The sequence below is a fragment of the Aulostomus chinensis genome, chromosome 24 (assembly GCF_037954235.1).
Source record: "Aulostomus chinensis isolate RoL2024-O1b breed Wild chromosome 24, RoL_Achi_v1.0, whole genome shotgun sequence".
Taxonomy (NCBI): domain Eukaryota; kingdom Metazoa; phylum Chordata; class Actinopteri; order Syngnathiformes; family Aulostomidae; genus Aulostomus; species Aulostomus chinensis.
In genome coordinates, this window is record NC_141343.1 from 15,378,007 (window position 1) to 15,399,853 (window position 21,847).

The following is a 21,847-nucleotide window of genomic DNA, read 5'->3' on the forward strand; positions in this document are numbered from 1 at the left end:
CAGCGGACGACTGTGTTAGCATTTTAGAGTAGATGTGTTAAAACGAGCCCATCCATCCATCCACCCATCTGTCCACCCATTTTCTATACCATTTATCCATGAAGGGTCATGGGGGGGTGGAGCCTATCCCAGCTGACATTGGGCGAGAGGTTCACCCTGGACAGGGTCACCAGTCCTTCAGTATCTTGCTCAAGGACACTTGGACACAGTCACCGGGGGAAGTGGGGCTCGAACCAGCGACACTTCGGTCGCCACGCTTAAAACTATCCAAACTGTTTAAAGTCAGAGTTTTATCACAAAAATTATTTATTTTTTAAAGGATTAAAATATGTTCATGTCATTTATCCCTGTTGCATTTCTAATGATGAAGACAAAAAGAAAATCTTTCCATACTTTTTAATCGTCTAATGTTCTACAGCTGCAAACAATAATTATGTTTGAGATAAAACATGATATTGTTGAACAGACAGATGAAGGAATTCTTATTTTTAACTACATACAACAATGTATTCCTTAAAACGAGCTTTTTTCTTTTCAAATTGCATTCAAAAACACTTCACTGAAGCTACCTGGCACTTTTGCTGAAGAACCCATGACACCAATAATTCACAGCAGCACAACAACATCAGGTACAAATGAGATTTGGAACATAGAAAACAAATTCTAACATCCATCCCTCCATGTTCCCCCTCTCCTCCTGTGAAGGGTAGTGGGGGGTGGAGCCTATCCCTGCAGCCTCCAGGTGAGAGGCGGGGTTCACCCTGGACAGGTCACCAGTCCATGGCAGGGCCAACACATAGAGACAGACAACCATTGGCTCTCCCAGCCACGCCTACGGTCAATTTAGAGTCTGGATTAACCTGGTCCCTCTTGATGTCTTTGGACTGTGGAGGAAGCTGGAGTACCAGAGAGAACCCAGCAGGAACAGGGAGAACACGGAGACTCACCCAGAAAGACCCCGTGCTCCAGCCGGGGCTCCACCCACAACCTTCTTGCTGGGGGCCACAGTGCTGACCGCTGCTCCATCGTGCTGCTCAAATTCAAACATATTGAACTTTTTTTTTTGTCAATGCATTGGAAAATACGGCGGACATTGCAGACTGAGCTCATATTTACACTGTTGACAAAAAAATAAAAGAGGGGGCTTTGCTAAAACAAAGAAAATCATTTTAAAACATTCTGAAGCACATTTTCAACAAACTGCCTTCAGGTGAAAACAGATCATGTCCAGGTTTGAAGTTCAAAAAACAACTTTGACTGGCAGTTCCTCTCTTAAAACATGAACTTCCTGTTGAACAAGACCATACCTGGAGAACTTCAAATACAAAGAAGAGCTGAAAGTCAGTCAGCTCCTCCTGTCTTTTTCTTCCGACTTCCTGAATTTGACAGGCTCAAGTGTGGCGGGGCTGTTGGGTGCCGTCTCCTGTCTCCTATATGCATGTGGTTGTTGTTGCCGACCTGAATTCCAACTGCGCTGCTCAAGTGGATGGAGAATCCCCCAGCGGGGTGCTGAGGTGGCTGGGCAGGGGGAGGATGGTAGGTGGGGGTGTGGGGGCTGGAGACCTGACGTTGTATAAAACATTGCAATAGTTACTCACTTTTAATTGACAAAGATTTTCTTCCTCAACAAGAAAATGCTCTCCAAAACCATCCTTGCACTAATAAATGAGGGTTATGTTATGAGACAGTTCAAGAATTACAGGATACATAGCCGGAACTACTTTCCTGACGCGGAGCAGCGATTTAGCACAGCTTGTCAAAAGCCAGAATTTTTGATCGCGACTAGACGAGCTATTAATCATGGCTGACTTGTAAAAACCCTGAACCTTATCTAGGTATCAAATTTTGACAGATGTATGCTAACACTTCCCAACCGCTATCATTCATTGCGCTAAGCCAAGTAGCGTGGGTCTCAGTGCCCAAGAGAAGGGTCTCTCTCTTGTTGTCACAGGCTTTTACCAACACGACTTGCATGGAAGTGCATTCCATATTTATTTATTTTTTTAATTGTAGGATTTAAAAAAAGAAAAAAATCACTTTACTATATCTCAACTTTTCATGAAAAAACCACCTGATACTCAGCAGGATCACTTTGCCTTCGATCCAAGGGAGTATTTGCTGTTCTGCTGTGTTGAGCTGACCCCCTGGTGGGAGGAAACCGAGACGGTGCAATAATCGGGCAAACAGAGGAGGCTTTCATTTTAGAGCCTGTAGAGGACCAGCCTGCATCACCAACACACAGACTTGCATGCTGAGGTGTTGGCGGATCTGAAAAGAAAGATTTGAAAGTTTGATTTGTTTGGTTTGAAAAAAACAAAAAAACAAAACCTCCCTCCAGCACCAAGTTCCTGCTTACCGTCTTTTGCTTTCCCTCTCTGATTTGGTGTCAAATCGTCCGCCACTTCCTGCAAAAAAAGAGAGAAGTGATGTTTACGGGTTAGGTAGCTCATTGGTTAGCAGGTTGCTAAACCACTGTGTGTCGGAGAATTTTCATTCTTGCTTGGATGATTCCACTTCGGGGAAAACACAAGGTTTTTAAGAAATACACCCACTGTCCATCACTTTTAAGGCCAGACGAGAAAATAGACCCTCTACCAGAGTTAGCTTAGCTGCAATGGGTTAGGGTTAGGGTTGCAATGAATGCTAACAGTGGAGTGCTAGCGAAAGCATTTCAAAAGTGTAACGGTTCTCAGTCCTAGAACTGTGGTTGTGTGCGACATTTGCTGTGAAAAAAAGCTTGAGCATTATGAGATGTTTTTATGGACGATATTTAGAAACAGGAGCCTTGAAATTGCTAACCAGAACCTTGAAAGCTCAAGAGCTTTGTCTGGTTTTACTCGTGGGAATGGTGTCATCATGATATGAAGAGAAAAGCAAAGACTTAATTCCAGTGAAGCAGGCTCACTTTTAACTCAAGAGAAAACTGTCATGGTTTTCATGCTCTAATTTACATGAAAGATTAAAAAACATGACCAAACTTTTGCACAAATATTCTTAGGTGAGGAATTTACGAGTTTCTCCTAAATCGACAAAACAATCTTCGACATATTCATTGTGAGCGACCCTTTTAAGAGGAGATTCTGCTGGGGCAGCAGGAAGCGAAGCAGGAAGTAGTATTTCCTCTCGACAGCAAAAACCATAACCACGCAAAAACACTGCTATTTCTTTAAACCTACGGTGAGTCGATGCATGCATTTAGTCATTCATTCATTTAATCCCACCTGAACCGGCCTCCTGGTCAGAGCATCATAAGTCTTCGCAGCCTGAGCTCCACCTGCAAGGAAAAAGATCAAACATGTGAAAACTGGTGTGATGAAAGTGTCTCAAGTGAATGGAATCAAACAATCTCAACTCTAATGAACTGACAGAAAACGTTGAGATGCAGCCGTTAAAAGCAGCGCATCGTGCAAAAATGCAAATGAATTTGATGTCTTACTGAGTTGTACAAACACTTTTACCTTTCTAAAAGAAGCTGCCATGTTAGCTTAGCTTCGTATGCTGTAGAATAAATAAGTTAGCATAACTGAACGTTCGGTTCCCTCATCTCCAAGTCAATGGATCTTTTTGGTTAAATGTCTAAACGACATCTGTGTTTAACACAAATTGACGATGTTTTGTTCTACAGCATAAAATACATCAGAATTTCCTGCATTTGGTAATGTCTAAGTTGTTGATGTGTGTGGTAAAACCTAGCTGGTTGCTAATGTGTGAAAACCATAAAAGTGGTGTTCATTAGTGGGGATAATCTTGTTAAATAAAATGTGTAAGACACAAACATTTGTTAGCCTTGGAGTTCATTTTCTGCAATAATCCACTGTAACTAAACTTGTTCATGATTAAGGGAAATTGATTTTGTGACTTTCAGACAGAGCTAGCAGCTTTATGCTAAGCTATGCTAAGTGACTGCATATGTGAAAACAAAACAAGTTGGGTGTTGATTTTCTCATCTCTCTAAAAGAAGGCAACGAAGCATATTTTCCAAAATGTCCAACTTAATCTATCAAAATTTTGATATTTAATGGGATTTAATCTCAAAACTCACCAGAAATCTGAGAAATATGAACTCTTTGAACTTGCTCTGTCAACGGGTCTTCCCCTTTTTGGTCCTGAAAAGAGGAAGAGAAGAAGCAAGTCTGCCAGTGGAAAAAAATAAAGCTCATTGGCGGTGTCACATCAGCATTTGACAGCATGTCAACATGATGGGAAGCTCACCAGCGTTTTCAGCAGGTCATGAACTGTGTCGAGTATTGCATCTTTGTGATTTTTATACAGTTTTTCTGTCTCGATTGTACATTCTGTTAAAAAAAGATGAAAGTCAATTCATGAATTGCAGAAATAAAAATTTCAACCTCATGTTTTCATGAGTTAGTGCCGGGATCACCAGGGTTCTGACTGCTGTTCCATGCAATATTCATGAAACTTTGGTGGATTTACCACCTTTAGCGGAGGGCCTTTCTGTGGGTTCCCCTGACCAGCAGCTCTTCATGAGCTCCACTAGTTCTTCCAGCCCTTTCCGATCCTCAGAAAGTCCATTTAGCAAGTCCAGTGATGGTCTATCTCCCCTCGGGATACGAAACTTCACCAGGCTTGTTAGTGGATCTACAACAGAGCAAGGATTTAGAAGGGGGTGAGACTGGCCCTGGACCTGAACCCTAGTATGTCCTGTTGAAAATGAAGCCAGAAACACATGAATTAAATGTGTGAGCCAATTGAGGGCATGCCTGTACAGAGAGCAGCTCATGGGTCAAAGCTAAAGCTCTAAATTAACTGTAGTCCTGGACTATGGGTTGGGGCTAGCCTATGGGTAAAAGACTGAGATTGTTTGGCCAAACCTCCTTCAGAAGGGTGGCAATGTTGGGTACTTTGAAGATCTTAATCGAAAAAATACATATGTACGCCCCATATGACCTCATATAGGACGTAGGGTCTCAACCTTGAATGAATGCCAATTTTTTGCATTGTTATATAAATAAATAGCTAATACGCTGTCAATTTTTTTGTAAAAACGTGTTCTCTGACTATAGTTTTCAAAAGGGATCTGCCCCACAATTGATTGGGTTCTTCCTTGGCCCATTCTGTCACCCGCCCTCACAACTGCGCAGGTTCCTCGGTGATCTGAGCTTCACCCTCGGATTGGGAAAATCACCCTCGTAGTTTATAAGTAATCTTGCAAATAAGCAATACAGACACACAACTAATGCACATACTTGTTGGAGCCCTCCAGAAGTAGAAGCAGAAGAAAAGAGGGGAAGGTCGAAAATGTTAGGAGCAATAATGGAATGAAAGTAAAGCTTTGACTGCGGGGTCTAAAAACAACTGTCACTTACTTTGATATGGGGGTTTCCCTGTGATGATGGACCACAGCAGCATACTGTAGCTGAAAGGCGACCGAGAAGAACATTGCATTATAATTAAATCTAATTCTAAAACTATTTTATTGTGTTTTTTTAACCCAAAAACATTCATGTAAAGTATAGAATGTCCTAAGGTGATGGTGACTTGGTAGGGCTGTTGTAAACGAATCGGTACCTGTAGATATCGAAGGAGCTAGTAGGGTGATACGACAAGCTAAATGCCTCAGGAGGCATGTAGCTGATAACTCCCTTTTCATCCTCTTCCTTCTTTGAATACTGTGACTTGGAGTAAAAATTCCTGGCAAGACCGAAATCTGCAAGCTGGAGATGGATGAAGGTGTTTGGGTTAGCTGAGGCAGAGATTTGCTGAAAGTTGGACATATTCTCTCAACCTTGTGCGGCAGCCGGCTCAGGATGATCACCACGCAATGATGCGACATTCATCTCATCAGGCTTTTCATTTTCAGAAGGAGCTGCTGTTCAACCATCATAAAGGTTACAAGATCGTGTTTACAACCCAGCAGGTACTGGAACAGTCAAAATGTACTTCTAGACATTAATCCAAAAGCAGCAATCATGTATTTATGTTGTAAAGATTAGGATAGCTTTCCTTTTGATATAAGTTTTCCTCTGATAGGTTGTGATACATCCTGCCAACGGCCCATAGGGGAAACTACATGGGGGTATTTTTAGCTGACCTCCACTCAGTGTTGTTTCAAACTAAAAGGGAAGTCAGTCCCCCGCATGAGGTCCTATAAAGCCTGGGACCAACCTTTGCATTGAGAGCTGAGTCCAGCAGCACATTGTTGGGCGTCAGATCCAAGTGGAGGAGGGGAGGGGACAGACAGTGCAGGAAGTTTATCCCCATCGCCACTTGGTAAGCCAATCTGATGACCAGCGGCCAAGGCAGGGCTCCATTCAAGGCTTTCTGTTCAGAATTAAAGATCAGCCCCATAGTTGAAGCCAAAGGTTAGCATGAAGCCGGAAAATTAAAAAAAAAAAAAAAGTTAAAAAAAATACACAAAAGTAAAGACAGCCGATAAACGACTTAAACCTCAACCCATGGTGAGGTTGTTCCAAACAAGCAGAGAAGCAAGGCAAAAGTCCAACAAGGCACCGGATGCCATGTTTGGTTGTTGCAGTTGCCCACTGTAAATATGTGTGACTTTAAAACAATAACGAACAAATAAAGTACCTGCAGGGAGGCCAGTGATCCCCTCTCCATGAACTCCATGACCAGGCCGAGCTGTATCGACGAGTCAGGGAAGGGCGGTCGGCCCTTGAAGACCCCCCAGACCTGGACAACGAATGGGCTGACTGCTTGACGCATCATGCCAACTTCACGCAGCAGAGATGCGCCGTCCCTGAAACAGTTTATTTGCACTGTGAATGAGTGACGATGTACTCCTATTGTGCAGGAATTCTCGATATCCAGCGACTCACCCGTCGTCATCGTAAAGCAGTTTAATGGCCACGTCGCAGCACAGCTGACAATGTCTGGCCTTGTATATTTTTCCAAATCCTCCGGCGCCAATGCTCTCCCAGTCGTCCAGACTGGACTCTTCCATCACAGGAGGGCTGGACTGAGAGAGTTGAAATTACTTCATCTGAAAGCGTAGTAGCTGGTACGAGATGATTTCAACAGACGCAGCGTTTCACGAGGTTTCTTCTGGAGACTGTACGGTACAAACTCACAGTACTCCAGAACCCACAAACACAGACACACGTCGACTGAGCTATGGAAAACATTTGTATGCATGAGTAAATAATTCACCATCGACTTCTTGTTTTTATCAATATTGTCATTTTTGGAACACGTATGTACTTTATTGGTCCTTAAATTATACAAGCAATTTGTTTGAAAGGAAACAATGAAAAACTACTTTGATTGAGGTCTTTTAAGTGCAGCTGTATGTCCATTTTTAAAGGTACATTGGTTTCATGTTGCAGGGGCACTGATACACCTTCAGTCACAACAGGAAACCACATTTTGGTTCATCAGAATGCATGCGAGAGACAGGGAGGGGGGTAAATCGGAACAAGTATACACTGATAGTACACCAGTCGAGTCGCAAATACACTTAAGGTGTTGGTTTAACTCAGTTATTGGATAATAGAGAGCTTCCCCTTATTCCGACCAAACATCTGCTGTACGGGAGCGGTTACTCTACAAGTTGCACGTGGAAGTATGAATCAAAGGTGAATCTAATCAGCAGCTACCAACCAACAACAACCGCCAAGAACCATAACATCCTCTTCAAATGGCCTCAGAGACTAAAATACATTGAAGTGGTTGATCAAAAAGGAGGGGAAATCACTCACACGTTGGCCTTCGCTCTTCTTCTGCATCATTCTGCCCGAGCGGTGAGGGTGAATGAAGGGGAAAATCGGCTGGGCGGGTGATGTCACGGTAGAAAGGGCTTGGTCCATCCAAACTAACGAAAGCAGAAGTGAAAGAATTTAGCCCAGAGCCATCCCACAAATCTGGCTGCTACTTCTGCTTCTCACCTCCAAGTGCTGGCAGACGTGCATTTTCATGCTTCATTAAAGATGAATAAAGACTTTATTGGGCGCATTTCCACCCTCGTACCCATAAGAACTCTCCTGTAGATGAGTCGCACTTTGCCCTTCCTGTACCTCTACAGACTTCATCCGAGAGAATTACCCACAGTTCATAGCAGTGGGGCGTTGTTTTATGGTTACCTTGAGACCGAGGTGTTTCCAGGAAGAGTAGCAGAAATTGTAATGATGTCACTGGAAAATGTGCTGTCTGTCTACTGAATGGGACTGACACTCCACCTGCAAATGTTACATTCAGTCTCATTCTAACTCATTTGACGGAGTTCAAGTTCAGTTTTACTTAATTTTTTTGGAGCAAAATATAATATTGAAGCCTTCACTCTCAATTTAATCAGTTGAACTTTCATTATTTTTCTATGTTAACCCCTCACATCCCAATCTTCATCCCCTCTCATTGTAAATCTACGCCATATTGTTTCTTTGTCTGATTGCACGTCGTTATGTCAGCTCCACCAGGTGGCAGTAATCACAGTGGTGGAGTTTGGCCTCAGATATGAGAAGTGACACTCATTTCCCTGTTCATTTACAGGCATCGTGTTAATATGTAAATCCCCTCTTGTCAGAAGTGGGACTCAAACCCACAACCCCCAGGGGAGACTGCGACCTGCAGACAGCGCCTCAGACGGCTCAACCACCCTGACCACGTACCCATGGAAGCCATACGAAGAGGAAGAACTCAGAATGAGTTTTCCCCGTTTTATTTTCAAAGATGTTCTTGTTTATGCACTTCAATTACGACCATAACATGAAATACAAAGTAGTTTCATGAATACATTCGTATTATGAAGAGATTTTACTACATCCAGCGTGAATTGGCCAACTGTGACCAGAAGCACAAAGGGTCTAGTCATGAACAAGTCTTAGTTCATAGGAGTTGCTGTCGGAGCGCAGGAGGTCTGGGTAAGCCACACCCACTTTCACACTGTCCAATCATAAACAAGTATGTCATCAGAGTTGGTTGACATGAAGTTGCCAAAGGAAGGTCCCACCGAGATTTGAACTCGGATCGCTGGATTCAGAGTCCAGAGTGCTAACCATTACACCATGGAACCTGCTGCGGGGACTGAATGACGTGTGGGTCACATCACCCACACAGCCCCCATCTCCCCGACTAAGTCACTGGGTTTGAAATGAAAGGAGAGAAATACCCCGCTCGTGACGTCAGAGGAATTCCCCTCATCTCTACCTCGGCAGGAGTCAACCCTCAGAAACAAACCTCCTCGTAACCTCGTTTCTTCTTCTTCTTTAAAAAAATACGGTAGTTTAATTTGTCAACGTTTAGTTCCACTTCCAGAGTGAGAATTCTGACGTGAATGCGACATCTTACCGAGCCGCCAAGTGCCCGCCCCGCACCTCTGCTTTTGTCGCTTTAGTTTCGGTTTTGCCGCTGCTCGCTGGCCGGTGCGGCAGCTTCCTCATCCGCCTGCCAGCACCGACGCCCGCTGAGCTCCAGCGCCGCTCCGGAGAACCGCCAGGTCCTCCCGTAGCCTCTCGACTCGCGCGGGTTTGAACTTTGCACCGATACCGTCGTCGTCGTCGTCGTCGTTGTTGTTGTTGTTGTTGTTGTTGTTGAAGACTGAGCGACGGTCGCGAGCTGCTGCGGCTGGAAACGAAACTTGGAAAGACTCTTAGCGACCGACGTCACGTAAGAAAAAAACAAGACTAAGATTATAAACTGCGGATTAAAAATCGTAAAAGTGGATTCTTGTATCTACTGATATTATGGAGTTTATGGCCGCAGACGTGGATTGTTGAGGGTAAATCAAAACAAGAGGGGTTCATACTCAGAAATATTCTGACAGGCCACGCTTCTTGATTTTAGAGGCAAAAAGGCATTTGAAACTGCTGTTGTTGAAACTTGTGGATGGTGAACAACTCCAGAACATCAGTCATGCACTTTTTAGCACCTTGTAAGAAATGTGATGTCATAAACTTGCAAAGGTACGGAGGCCCGATAGTGGAGTTTGAGTTTGTTGGTTTTTCAACCCGATTCCCGATATGCCGATATTTTACAAGCCATTTGTGTGAGTTGATATTGTCTGCCTGAAAAGAATTTCATAAAATTTACTAAAAACTCACATAAACTTCAAAAGGACAACAAGTTAATATAGCAGTATTTAATTAATACCAGTTTTGACATTTTAAAACTTCTCCACTGACGGCCGATTCCCAATCTGACAGCATTTTCCGACAGTATTTTGAGAGTTGTGATCTCAAAGAATTTGATGTTCACGTTTTGTTCCAAAAACATACAAGCGACAGAGAGACTCGAGCCAATCAACTCAATATCGGCCCAGTCATTGCTGATTTTTTTGAAAGCAAATGGCCGATATTTGCGGATATCGATGGCATGTCATGGATCATATGATCTGACTCTTAATCTCAGTAGTTTACTCATATTGGAAAAGGGGTGTTGTGCTGAAAAAGTGGATATAATGATAGTAAAAGTTCTGAATGCTGAAAATGACACATGCCCCCAACAAAAATGAGCAATATTATTATCATGAATACACATTTGTCCATTATATAAGTAGGTTTTGGGTAATTTTCTGTGTAGTACTTAAAGACGGGTATTGACAAAGTCTGAAAATACAAATTCGGATCTGACTTGATGTATGGATTTTTAAAACAAAGCTTTTAGAAATTTAACATGTTCTTATGTAGTGTATATACAGTATATATATATATATATATATATATATATATATATATATATATATATATCATCCAGAGCCAAGCGTGTTTTTAATGACTGTGTCATTTTCCATTTTCGTGTTGTTTTGGTTTTTTTGCAGTATGTTTGACTGATATAAAAGCGAGGGATGGATGGTGACAGAAGTGATGGAGGTGGAAGTAGTGGAGGACAACCAGAGGTGGAGGATGAGTTTGCGTGTGCTGGGAAGCTGCGGCCATCCCTGACCTCCCTGCATGACACTGTGGAGAGGATATTCGACGTGGCGTTCGGGATTGGCACGGATGACCTTCCCAATGGGAACAACGGTCAGATATGGCTGAACCTACGTGGGCAGAGGACAAATGTTCAAGCTGCCAAAGTGAGTCCACGTTTCCTTGTTTGCTAGTTCATGAAAAGTCAACAGTTTTTGCCAGAGTGTTTGAGCAAGATAACTGCAGAAATTTCGACTTGTCTATTTGTTCTTAAAGGTACGGTAACGTTTCATAAACACTGGTGGACTTAAATGATTTTAATGATCTTTAATATTCAAACACAGACAAATCCATCACTTTTCCTCTGCGCTGGCAGCAGTTTTGGGCCGGAGGCATTTTGTTTTCAGGTTGTCTGTCCATCCATCCCAGTCTCGCTGACAGACAAATGTCCACGGGGACCCGCGGTTGAACTGATGGCATTTTGGTGCTCGATGATTGAAAGTCACTGCTGCCATGTTTGCAATAACTGCTCATACTCGTTAATGTGTCGTGTAAGGAACATTTTGACGGAATTTCCTTAAATTTGGTACAAAATTCCGCTGGGATTTGATGATGAACTTAAAAAGATTTGGTGGTCAAAGTTTCAGGCCCGTTCTTATTTATGTCACATATCAGGTCCAGCTTGGGGGTATTTCTTGAAAGTTGGCACAAACGCTCATTGGAGCTTGAGGATGAACTAAAAAAAAAATCACTTAAGATCGAGGTCACTTTGGCAGGTACATATCATGGAAATACACAACTGTAATATAGTATTTCTGTTTCTATTCAGGGTAACTCTACCTTTTGGGTGCCTTTCAGGGGCATCGTAGCCTCTTTAGCCACCAAGCTAATGCATATGCTAACACTATAACATTACAACATTATTAAACAGGCTCAGAAATTAGTTTTTGTAGAGGTTAAACTGCGCAGGACTCCAGTACAACTAAATTAAAAGAAAATCAGTTCCCTTCTGCGGTGATTCTACTACTAAAGAAATAATATGAGGCTTGCCAGTCACTATTTGTGCTTATTTTAGCTATTTATCAAAGGAATAGCAATCCAGGAAGAGCAGAAGGAGGTGTCGTATCCTGTGGTGCTTCACTGTGTCTTCTGTGGTGCCAAGGGGTTGTTCATGGACTGCCTGATGAAAAGCACCTCAGCGTATATAATGGTGAGTGGTGGATGTAGTCTTTGTGTGGACTACAAGTACGACATGCTAGGAGAAACCTGAGTACGAAACAGATGTCACCCATTCAAAATTTTTTAAACGTCAAACAAATTTGTCTGTAGTGACTGAATTAAAGTAAAAGTTGCGCAAATATATAAATTGTGCAGCTGGCCAATATAAGAATCCCTGACCCGTCACCTATTTTTTTGTATTCTTTTTTTTTTTTTTTTGCAATACTTGAAGGATTTATCACTCATGTCCGACATTGTGCAAATCCCCACTCAGCACAAGCAGATCTGTGTTTTATGGTGCTATTTTTGGCTGATGATGTAGTAAAAATTCTTGACTAAATCCTGGGATTGCATTCTTATTCTTATCGGAAATTACAATCTTAGTCAATACCATTATTACATCTTTAGCTTTAAATACAAAGTTCCACTTCATGTGATGCTGTCATAGGTTTCCACATGATAAAACTCAGATTGAAACTTGTTTGTGCTTTGTCAAGTTTCTTTTTCATTCTCCTTAAGTTTGCGCATTATTATTTAGTTAATCTTCCAGAAGTGCTTTCACTACTTTCGTACCGTAATATTTACATTACGTATTGCTATAAAGGAACGTGACAACTTTTGGGGCTACATTTTGGTCCTCGCCAGTGTATTCAACAAGAGGATAGTTATCCTTCTCGTGCGTGCCTGACTGAGGGAGCTTGAGTCCAGTGTTAGCTTACCCACTACTATTCATTGCTGCACTAAGCTAACTAGCAGTCAGCTGCTGGGGGGTCTGTGGGTCTGAGCTCCATCTGTTCCCAAGCCATGCTAATTCTGGGAGTGAACTGGACGTCGATAAAATCATAGATATTTAGCAAACACACCTAAGTTTTTTCAAGACATGCTCCTTAAACTCTGTCTCATGTTAGTGTGCATAGCCTGATTTGAGGAAGGCCCAACTAATATTTTTCATCTAAAATAGTAATTTTGCCTGATTCAAGATTAAAATGATATTCTTCCTCCTCTATCTAGGTTGGCTCTCCTGGTTACCTGCTTATATCAGGTCTTGCGGAGCCAGTGGTGCGAGCCTATTCCCTTATTACAGACCTGGTGGAGAGATACAAGGGCACCAGATCTTCTGAGACTGATGACAGAGGCTCTGTTGAAACTCTGGGTTCACGCCGGGCCTTCAAGACCCTTGTGGAGAAATGGGAGGACAGGCATATTCTGGATCTTTTGGTGCTGCCAGGGTCTGTGAAGGAAGTTCTGCTGGATTTGGTGAGGGAATCAGGACTTGGATCACACCCAAAGCCAGAAATGACAGCTGGTTTACGTGAGGATGTAGGAGATGGATGGGTCAAACCCAACACCTTTATACATGCACCCCTTGGGCATTCCAGCATTGCTGATCAGTGGGTTAGTGAAATAACGGCAGGTTCATGTGCTACAGAGTTCCTTCCAGGAACCCGAGAGATGAAAGATGGTCCTGAGAGGCAGATGAAATCTCCACAAGAGATAGGAGAAGAAGACCTGCCAGAACAGGGGGGAACTCTAGGTGAGGACGACCAGATGCAGCATCTTCCAGTGGGAAACAAAGAGTTTTGGCTGTTGTTGAAATTCTTCACAGCTATGGGGTACACAGAGGATGTTGTCAAGCGAGTTCTTGCACAAACAGGACCAAAAGAGGCCTCACAGATTCTGGACTTGGTTCAACAAGAGCAGGATTGCTGTGACAGAAAGCAGAGGGAATTGGACAGGCTTGGTGTAGACCAGACAATCCAGGCTCTGAATCTGAGTGAGAGGAACCGGCCTTGTGAGTCCGAGCATAGAGAGGAAGAAGAAACAACAGCAATGGCAGGGGTTAAGGGGATGACTATTAATAGAGAGATTCAAGAAGCTCATGAGGTACATAGGGATAGAGCAGCAGGAAGATGGGAAGGTAGTGCAGAGGAAACAAGGGAAGCGCAGGATGATGACTTTGTTCTTGGAGTACTGAAGAAAGCTGCAGTCAGCTGTGGATACAAGGAACAGAAAGTAGCAACAGTTTACAGCATGTTGCCTGATCGATCCACTCACCAGCTCCTTCTGGAGCTGCAGAGGGACGACAGCAGCAAGATGGAGTCATCTGGAGCGGTACCAGGAGAGATGGATGACGTTGTGTTGGTGAAAGCAGGACCAGCTGAGGATGAAGCAAGAAAAATAACAAAGGTCCCAGCTCAGCATTCCATACAGGCAGGAAGTAGTGACATAGAAGTACCAAACCTCATGGAACCTGTTGCTGCACCAGATTTGTTTCTGGGCATCGAAGGGTTCTCCTGTTCTTCTGCAAGTCAACACCTCTTACTACCTTCAAAACCACAAATTCATCATCAAACCACCCTTTCTGAAATCAAAGGGCCACCCATGTCAGCTTATTCCTCATCCCAAGACCATCCATTCACCAATTTGCACTCCGACAAACAATATCCGCCCTCCTCAAAACATCATCATCCACCTCAGACTGAATTCCCAAAACCTTTCAATTCCACAAAGCCAGTATTCCAAGCTTCTCAAGCTAAGAAGAGCAACACATCTCCCACAAGAGCCAGAGAACGACGGGGTTTCATGCCATCTTCTTCAGTGGTGGTGACAGGAGAGCAGCGTTTCCTAGAAGGCCTGCAGATGCCCTTTGACCTTCAGCTAACAAGCAAGCCTGGAAACCCGAAGTTGAGGAAAATCATCATTGACGGGAGCAACGTGGCCATGAGGTGGGAGCTGGTTTAATTAGTGGTCTTTGCTTATTGGTTAGAGATGTTAATGCTTCACAGTTGGGGAGTTTCTCATAGAGGGTGTCAAGAGTATCCCACGGATACAATTAGGTTGTGATACAGAGACATTAAGTGCTGTGCTTTATGCTGTGATTATACAAAGTAAATTATGTTGACTTCCTGAGTTGGATTTGGGTCTAAAAGTGTAGTAATCATGCTCTCTCTAGTCATGGGTTGGGCCATTTCTTCTCATGTCGGGGAATCGCTCTGGCTGTTCAGCATTTCTGGGACAGAGGTCATACGAACATCAGTGTCCTCTTGCCACAGTGGAGACAAAAGAATGACCACAAGACCAAAGGTAGCACCTCTTGTCCCTCATATAAAAGTATCGTGGAATTTAAATGTATTCTCATTGTGACCTTTGTAAATGTGGAGGAATTTTGTGTGATGATGGAATTCATCGGACACAAGAAACAGGTTGGAGACTCAGAGATGACTTACTGTGGACACTTTACTGGACATGTCCACTACAGAGGTACTAGGTTCTCTGTGAGATGAGGTTGAGTCCGGTCCCCCAGAATATCTGAGTCCAACTCCTCATAAACAGTCTACTAGTAATGTTGGGCACTCTCAGTTAAACCTCATTGGAACATCCGGCACAATGTGACTTTCACTTAGACTAAACACAGCGACACATCTGGACAACGGTGGCGTGTCAGCTTTACTATCAGTAAGTGTTCTTATAACAAATGGCAGATCAAGGCCCTGGGATCAGACCAGCTTTTAACCTTGCTGATAAATTATGAAGCTGAGGCACAAGAAAGTTCAAACAGAGGATATCAGATAAAATTCCTTAACAGCACACACTAAAAAGTCTGTGTGTGAGTGGTGGTTGTGTTTTCCTGTTGGTGCGGTCCAAGCACAGCGTTGTTTGTTACAGAACAGCACTACCTGACTGAGCTGCAGAAGGTGGGCCTGCTCTCCTACACCCCCTCCAGAGAAGTCCAAGGGAAGAGGATCAGCTCGTATGACGACAGGTAGGCTGACCCTTTCATCGTTGCTGCCACCTACAACATCGTACAGTGGTTGCTACTATGACTCTACTTTCCCACCAGGTGATGTAGAGATCAGATAAACTGGCCCAGTGCATGTTTGCCTGTCTTTTCAACTTCATGTCAGCCAAATTGCTAAATACTGAACCTTTGATCCGCCCGGAAAAACACACGTTGGTGTTTGCAATCCCCACTCCTGCCCACTGCCTACCTTTTTACCTACAGAGCTGTTAACTAGTAACCTGTTGCCATGTAACAAGACGAGGTGACACCTGGTATCTGGCTTGAGTCGGTGGAGAAATGCAGGGACATTTCTGCACATTTGGGTTGTATTCCTGGATATTATATGTTGATTTGTTCTCTGTAGTAGTATCATAAAAGTCTCTGAAGAGTACTGAGGCAGCAGAACACATAACAGGGTTTAGCTAGAGATGTTTTAAATCTTGTTATTCACATGGAAGGATTTTCGTATATACTTTGGTTATAAGAATGTTTCTCTGAGAGAAGTGAGCCTTTAAATGACCCGAATGACCCTGGGTACTGTTGGAGGCTGAAAAAAGTGAAACACAACATTGGCTACCTACATATCAGCTCATCTGGATTTAATAAATTACAGTATTAATGTAAACAATTTCAGGATAAGGTTGGTGAGAACAGAGCAGCGTGGGCTTCCATTACCCAGGAAGATGAGGACACAGCATGAATTATTCGGATTGTAATGTCAGCTGAGGAGGTGTCACGGTGTTATCAGGAGCTTAAGAAGTGTAACTCACATGAGCCCCATCACTTGGCTGCCCTGCAAGTTCCGGAAGTTTAAGTTTAGATACCTTAAAAGTGGTTTTTTAAAAAATTGCTTTGATTTGACTTTTATAATGCTTTAAACCTGTATATCGCCATGAAAGTAATAGGCACAGAATGATTAACATTTAAAATGACTTAAGTGTCATTATCAAACAGACATACAAGTCACTCACAACAGTTTTGTTTGATCTGTTGATGAGAAAAGAGAAGGCAAACGGTAAACGTGTGAAGATTGTCAGTCATTCGGGCCATGGGAGTACATTTAAGGGGTAAATGGACCACCTCTGTTCATTTTTTAGTCTAGTATTTGCCCCTTTAACATTTGCCAAGAGTGAAACGTGTGCTAGCACAAACAAGCTAACGGGCAACAAGGTAGCTAATCTCTGTCAGACATAATTACAACAGACATAATTAGCCACTTTGTTAATCTGGTGGCGTTTCCTTACACATGAGAAACTGCATATCATACAGAGGAATGAAGAGTGTAAGCACAAACAAGCTAACGGGTAAAAAGTTAGCTAGCATACTAGCTTGTATCTCTGTTGTGTGTTTCCTGACACATAGGTGCTAAAACTGTGAATCATACAGAGTTAAAAACACAAGACAAATCTTTGAGGAAATGGGGAGTTCAATGCTTTGACATCTCAATTCTTTTCCTTTCTTTTCTTTTATATAATCCATTGTTTCCACAGATTAATGCTGCAACTGGCGCAGAAGACAGACGGCGTGATTGTAACCAACGACAATTTGAGAGACCTCTTGGATGAGTCCCCCGTTTGGAGGGATATCATTAAAAAGAGGTAGAGAAAGATTAGACATCATCTGAATGTGTCAAACTCTATAACCTCTGTATAGGTTGATTATTAATCATGTTGAATCAACCGCTGAAATGGATATTAGCCAATTTCAAGGTCTACAATCTGTAAAAAAAGTAAAATATAGAGGTGAAAGTGTCTCAAAAATGTTGTATTACCTCTGAATGAACGTTTCCTGTATGCAAACATCTTCCTCAGACTTCTTCAGTACACCTTTGTGGGCGATCACTTCATGGTGCCGGATGACCCTCTAGGGAGAGGAGGGCCTCACCTGGATGACTTCCTCTGCTCCGAACACAGGTATTACAACTACAACACACTGACGCCATGTTGGTTCTTTTTCAATGAGAGTCAAAAAGTATCTCAGCAAGGTTTTTTTTTTCTAGAAATGTATAAATAAGTTGACCTTTTAAGCCTTACATACAAAACAGAATAAAACTGAATGAAATTTAAAAGCCCCAAACCTTTGGGTTTATCTTTGTAGTATTTCTATCAAACTTGATTCAGTCATGGTCAAGGAGCGACTGCAATGATCTTTCTGAATATTTTTCCTTGGCTTTATCAGAAACGACTCAGACGTGGTAACAGTAACAGAGTCACTGGCAGTGGGAGAACATTCCCTGAGGTTGTACCTTGCCACAGAGACCTGCTAGTTGCTCAGCTGAACCTGGATTCATTTTGGGGTCTATACTTGAGCTGAACCTGACCTCAAGAACTTTTAGAGTTTAGGAGGTTAAGGGGAAAGTGATTTCATTTTTCTATTTCATGTTTATAATCTATTCAAACCCATAAAACAACATTTATTTAATCTTATAAGATGAAAAAACCCTAAAATTTTCAATCAAAAAGCCCAGAAATGCTAAATGTGGCCCAGATCAGGCCCAAATCTGACTGCTGTCTGACTCGTGCTGTATTTCCTCTCAGGACTCCTGATCCTGGAAATCACTCTTTTGCTGGTGTGGCCACAGTTTTCCCTTCTTCAAAATCTCCACGTTCACAAACTGAGGTCTTGAACTTCCGTGACCGAACACTGGGTGGTGACTTGGACGCAACAGGTGGAGGTAGATGGAGCAAAAGGAGAGGACGTTTGATGAGGCCGTTCATGGAACTCCAGCACAGGAAGCATGGAGCAGAAGGCTCTGGGTCTGAGAGGAGACCGCCAGAGGTAACCGCCAGTCTACAGGAGCAGCTCTGTCAGGTGTTTCCTGGTCAGGAAAACATGGTGACGCTGGTCCTGCAGTCCCACCCAGCAGAGTCGGACATTAATGTGTTGTCGGATCTTCTTTTGAAGGTGGAAGTGGACACGGACAATACATATTTTTATGTTTGACTCTGGCTCATTCTGAATATTCTTTCATTGAGAGGCTTCACAGGGTTACATCTGCAACAAAAAGCACTGGATCATCGGCGTAAGCTCAGATTTTACTGTAGAAATCAAATGAAGGATGGCGCTTTCTGATGGTGGCTTATTGTTTAATATTGATGTCCTTGAAACATAGCAACACCTACAATAACATATCAGCATATCAAGCCCCTGCACCTTTTATTTCCAGTAATAACTTCTCAAGTAGATGGATAATTTAGTTCAACTCGATGCAGAAAGCATAGGTAGCTGTCGTCATGTCGCAGTTTCATGGTATGAAAATTGATGGTTATCATACCTTGGTCATTTGCCTATTTATGCGAGTTTATTTTACTTTTGTATTTAAAAAAAAGCTTACAGAAGTTTCATGTATATCAGGACTTTACGTTTAATGTGACGAATTGTGTTGTTGTTTTTTTTTTTTCAAAATTCTGCTTTCTGTCCATTCAGGGTTATTGTTATTGCTAGTAATTATTATGATCATGTGATAGAAGTTGTTGGACAGTGAGCATCTCCCAGTGTTGCAGCCCTGATCTGTCCTGTACAACTGGTAATCAGGGGCCTTAGTTCTGCTGAGGAGACGTCTCAGATCCACCTCGGGATCAGTTCCCTAATCCAAACCCTCATCAACCTGCATTCCATCATCCAACCGAATGTCAAAGTCCGAGTGAACCTGCTAACCAAAAGAAAGGAAATGAGGTGAGGACATTTTTAATGCTAATATAATGGAGCCTGTCCCAGAGTCCCTGCTGCACAGCCAGTCAGGATCATCAGTCGACTGGAACAAAATCAGATTTTGAAAAAAGACTTGAAACAATAATTACAAGTTTTTGAATTTTTTTTGCATGAAAGTTCATTCTAGAATAAGAAGAGCAATAAAGGAACAGTGTTTCCGTTTGATACCTTACGTATTTCAACATCTAATTGTGTAAATGTGTACAATTTATAAATGGGCGCCACCTGCTGACGGGTTCCTATTTTCCGGAGTATTCAAAGCAGGCGTGAGGGCAGTTTTTTAGAATCTCTTGGCCTTTTAGATCCTTTTTATTCTCAACAAGAGACCAAACACAAAAAACAAGGACTTAATTTTCTTTCCTGTTGTCACTTTTTATTTTTTAAAGAATTATATGTGGTTCAGATCTATTTTTCTACAGAGGATTGTTGTATTGAATAAATGTATCAAGCTTCTTTTTTCTGTATTGAAGTATCTCAAGAAATGTTAATGAAACTGATTTGTCTTCCATGGAGTAAAATTCTGTGAAAAAAACCTTTCATTTCCTTATTCAGGAAACGTAGAGCATGAAGTCACTGGTTTGGATTCAATCGTTTCCCTCCATTTTTCAAGCAGTCACAACTTTGTCCCATTTGCCACCAGAGGGCGCCTTTCTCTTTTTATCTGGACGAGTGACACAAGAGAAGGAGCGGTAGTTTATATTTTCATGCCATGAAGGGAACCATTCACTCGAAGGAAAAAAAAAGGGGGGGGGGGGCGTGAAAAGCAGAACTGTTAAAACCAAACTACACCAAGAGAACTACAGGCCTCATCCTGGTGTTTTGGAGTGTGAAGTTGGTGTGTTTTCCATTTATGAAACTTTTAAAAACTGGACTAATTTACCGTTCGACAAGGCTGACACGTTCAAACCAAGTTCTTTTTCTTCTGCTGTGATTTATTTATTTTTTTGTGACACCCTTATTGTTTATCCAGGACAAACTGTATGGACAGTAAGTCGCGCCACCTTTCTACGAGAAAACAGAAATAAGGTTTCAGTGGCGGTTCCGCCCTCGGACGGATGAAGTCGCGTGTCACCAAGAACAGAAGCAACTGGTTGGGTAAGTTCAGTGGATCTATTTTAGGATCCGCAGACAGTCTGACGTGTACGTGAGAAAGGCAACGTTGTCAGTGACGTCTGAAATGGATTCCAGCTGCGGAGTTGATCATGAAGAACGCGCCAGCGCCGGGAGAAACTCTTGACAGGAACTTGTTTTTTCATAGTTTGTATTTCTTGGTTTAAATTTATATTTATTAGATGTTTTGTTCAAAAAGTCGCCACTGCAGGAAGCAAATCGGCCAAAAGGATCATAAGACAAATATGATGTCATTTTTATTGGAACTGTAAGGAACGAAAGAATCTGCAGCTTCGTTTGCTTCACTCTCAGGGTAAAGAGTAGCAGTGTAGTAGTTTGAAGTAATTCTACTCCATCTGATAACGGAGGGGCAGGCGGAGATGAAATGAAAGAGAAAGTGGATCCATCCATTTTCTACACCACTTATCCATTAAAGGTGTGTGCGTGGGGGGGGGGAAGTTTGGGGATCAAACCAGCAACCCTTTGCTTGCTAGACGGCCACTCTACCTCTGAGCCACGCCGCCCCTGCCAAGGAGGACATGAGGTCAGATTTCCTGTTGTCGCCATATTTGACGGGTCCCTGCTTGGCTCTGAGCCTCTCACCTTCAGAGGACAGCTGCAGCTTTGCCTGAGTGTTTGCTGATGCCGTAAAACTGCTCGTCCAACAGTACCAGAACAAGTTCCACGCCAGTAAAGTTGTTTGGATTGGACGTAAATACGGACGACACAGAAACGCCTCTTGAACCGAGGACAGAGATTAATTTAGCTGTGCACACACGCTATGGATGCGGAGCGCCTCGTCCTCCCTGCGAGGGTCGTAAACTCGCCTCCCAGAGGTCCTTTTACAGCCTCCGTCTGGACCTGAATTCTCCAGGTTAACGGTCACATTAACTTGGTTACTTGATCAGCACTTAAGATGTTTGACTTTTGTCATCAGAAGCAGACGTCTTCAATTGTCAATTTGTTCTTTCTTTTCTCAGTTAGAAAAGTGGATCCTACTTGTGGAGAGCCACATGTAATATCTGGTCATCTGTCCATAGATCGGTAGCTGGACAGACAGCGAGGCAGACCTCGTCATCGATGGATGGAGAGAGAGAGAGAGAGAGAGAGAGGTTTGAGGCCTCAAGATGGAACTTGTTCCCTCCATTTAGTAAATTTAAGGCCCCAAGATAATGAAATAACTTGTTTCCTGGTTGAGGGAACCAGT

At 42.7% G+C, this 21,847-nt stretch overlaps 2 protein-coding genes and 1 non-coding gene across 11 annotated transcripts; 1 reads left to right on the top strand and 2 right to left on the bottom strand.

The window, feature by feature from the left end:
- Positions 1 to 362: 362 nt before the first annotated feature.
- ripk3 (receptor-interacting serine-threonine kinase 3) lies at positions 363 to 17,683 on the bottom strand. Of its 4 annotated transcripts, none has more exons than XM_086197495.1 (14): positions 17,591 to 17,683; positions 7,677 to 7,789; positions 6,798 to 6,937; positions 6,550 to 6,718; positions 6,127 to 6,282; positions 5,530 to 5,675; positions 5,328 to 5,377; positions 4,435 to 4,599; positions 4,213 to 4,295; positions 4,043 to 4,106; positions 3,222 to 3,274; positions 2,357 to 2,405; positions 2,072 to 2,268; positions 363 to 1,563 (listed from the first exon to the last, which is right to left on the bottom strand). In XM_086197495.1, the coding sequence occupies exons 1-14, from the start codon at positions 17,619 to 17,621 to the stop codon at positions 1,342 to 1,344; spliced, it is 1,638 nt and encodes a 545-aa protein (XP_086053621.1). In that variant the 5' UTR covers positions 17,622 to 17,683; the 3' UTR covers positions 363 to 1,341. The 4 variants fall into 4 exon arrangements, with proteins under 4 accessions (XP_086053621.1, XP_086053619.1, XP_086053620.1 ...); XM_086197493.1 differs by lacking the exon at positions 17,591 to 17,683 and adding an exon at positions 7,863 to 9,519; XM_086197494.1 differs by lacking the exon at positions 17,591 to 17,683 and adding an exon at positions 7,863 to 9,517 and having other exon boundaries at positions 4,438 to 4,599.
- trnaq-cug (transfer RNA glutamine (anticodon CUG)) lies at positions 8,915 to 8,986 on the bottom strand. The gene has a single exon. It is a non-coding gene; the product is annotated as a tRNA-Gln (tRNA).
- On the top strand, positions 8,958 to 20,052 carry khnyn (KH and NYN domain containing). Of its 6 annotated transcripts, none has more exons than XM_086197470.1 (9): positions 8,958 to 9,691; positions 10,730 to 10,987; positions 11,896 to 12,030; positions 13,050 to 14,764; positions 14,992 to 15,122; positions 15,705 to 15,801; positions 17,310 to 17,417; positions 17,631 to 17,732; positions 18,357 to 20,052. In XM_086197470.1, exons 2-9 carry the CDS (start codon positions 10,757 to 10,759, stop codon positions 18,760 to 18,762), a joined length of 2,925 nt encoding a protein of 974 aa, XP_086053596.1. In that variant the 5' UTR covers positions 8,958 to 9,691; positions 10,730 to 10,756; the 3' UTR covers positions 18,763 to 20,052. The 6 variants fall into 6 exon arrangements, with proteins under 6 accessions (XP_086053596.1, XP_086053595.1, XP_086053597.1 ...); XM_086197469.1 differs by having other exon boundaries at positions 8,958 to 9,579; XM_086197471.1 differs by having other exon boundaries at positions 8,958 to 9,192.
- Positions 20,053 to 21,847: the final 1,795 nt, after the last annotated feature.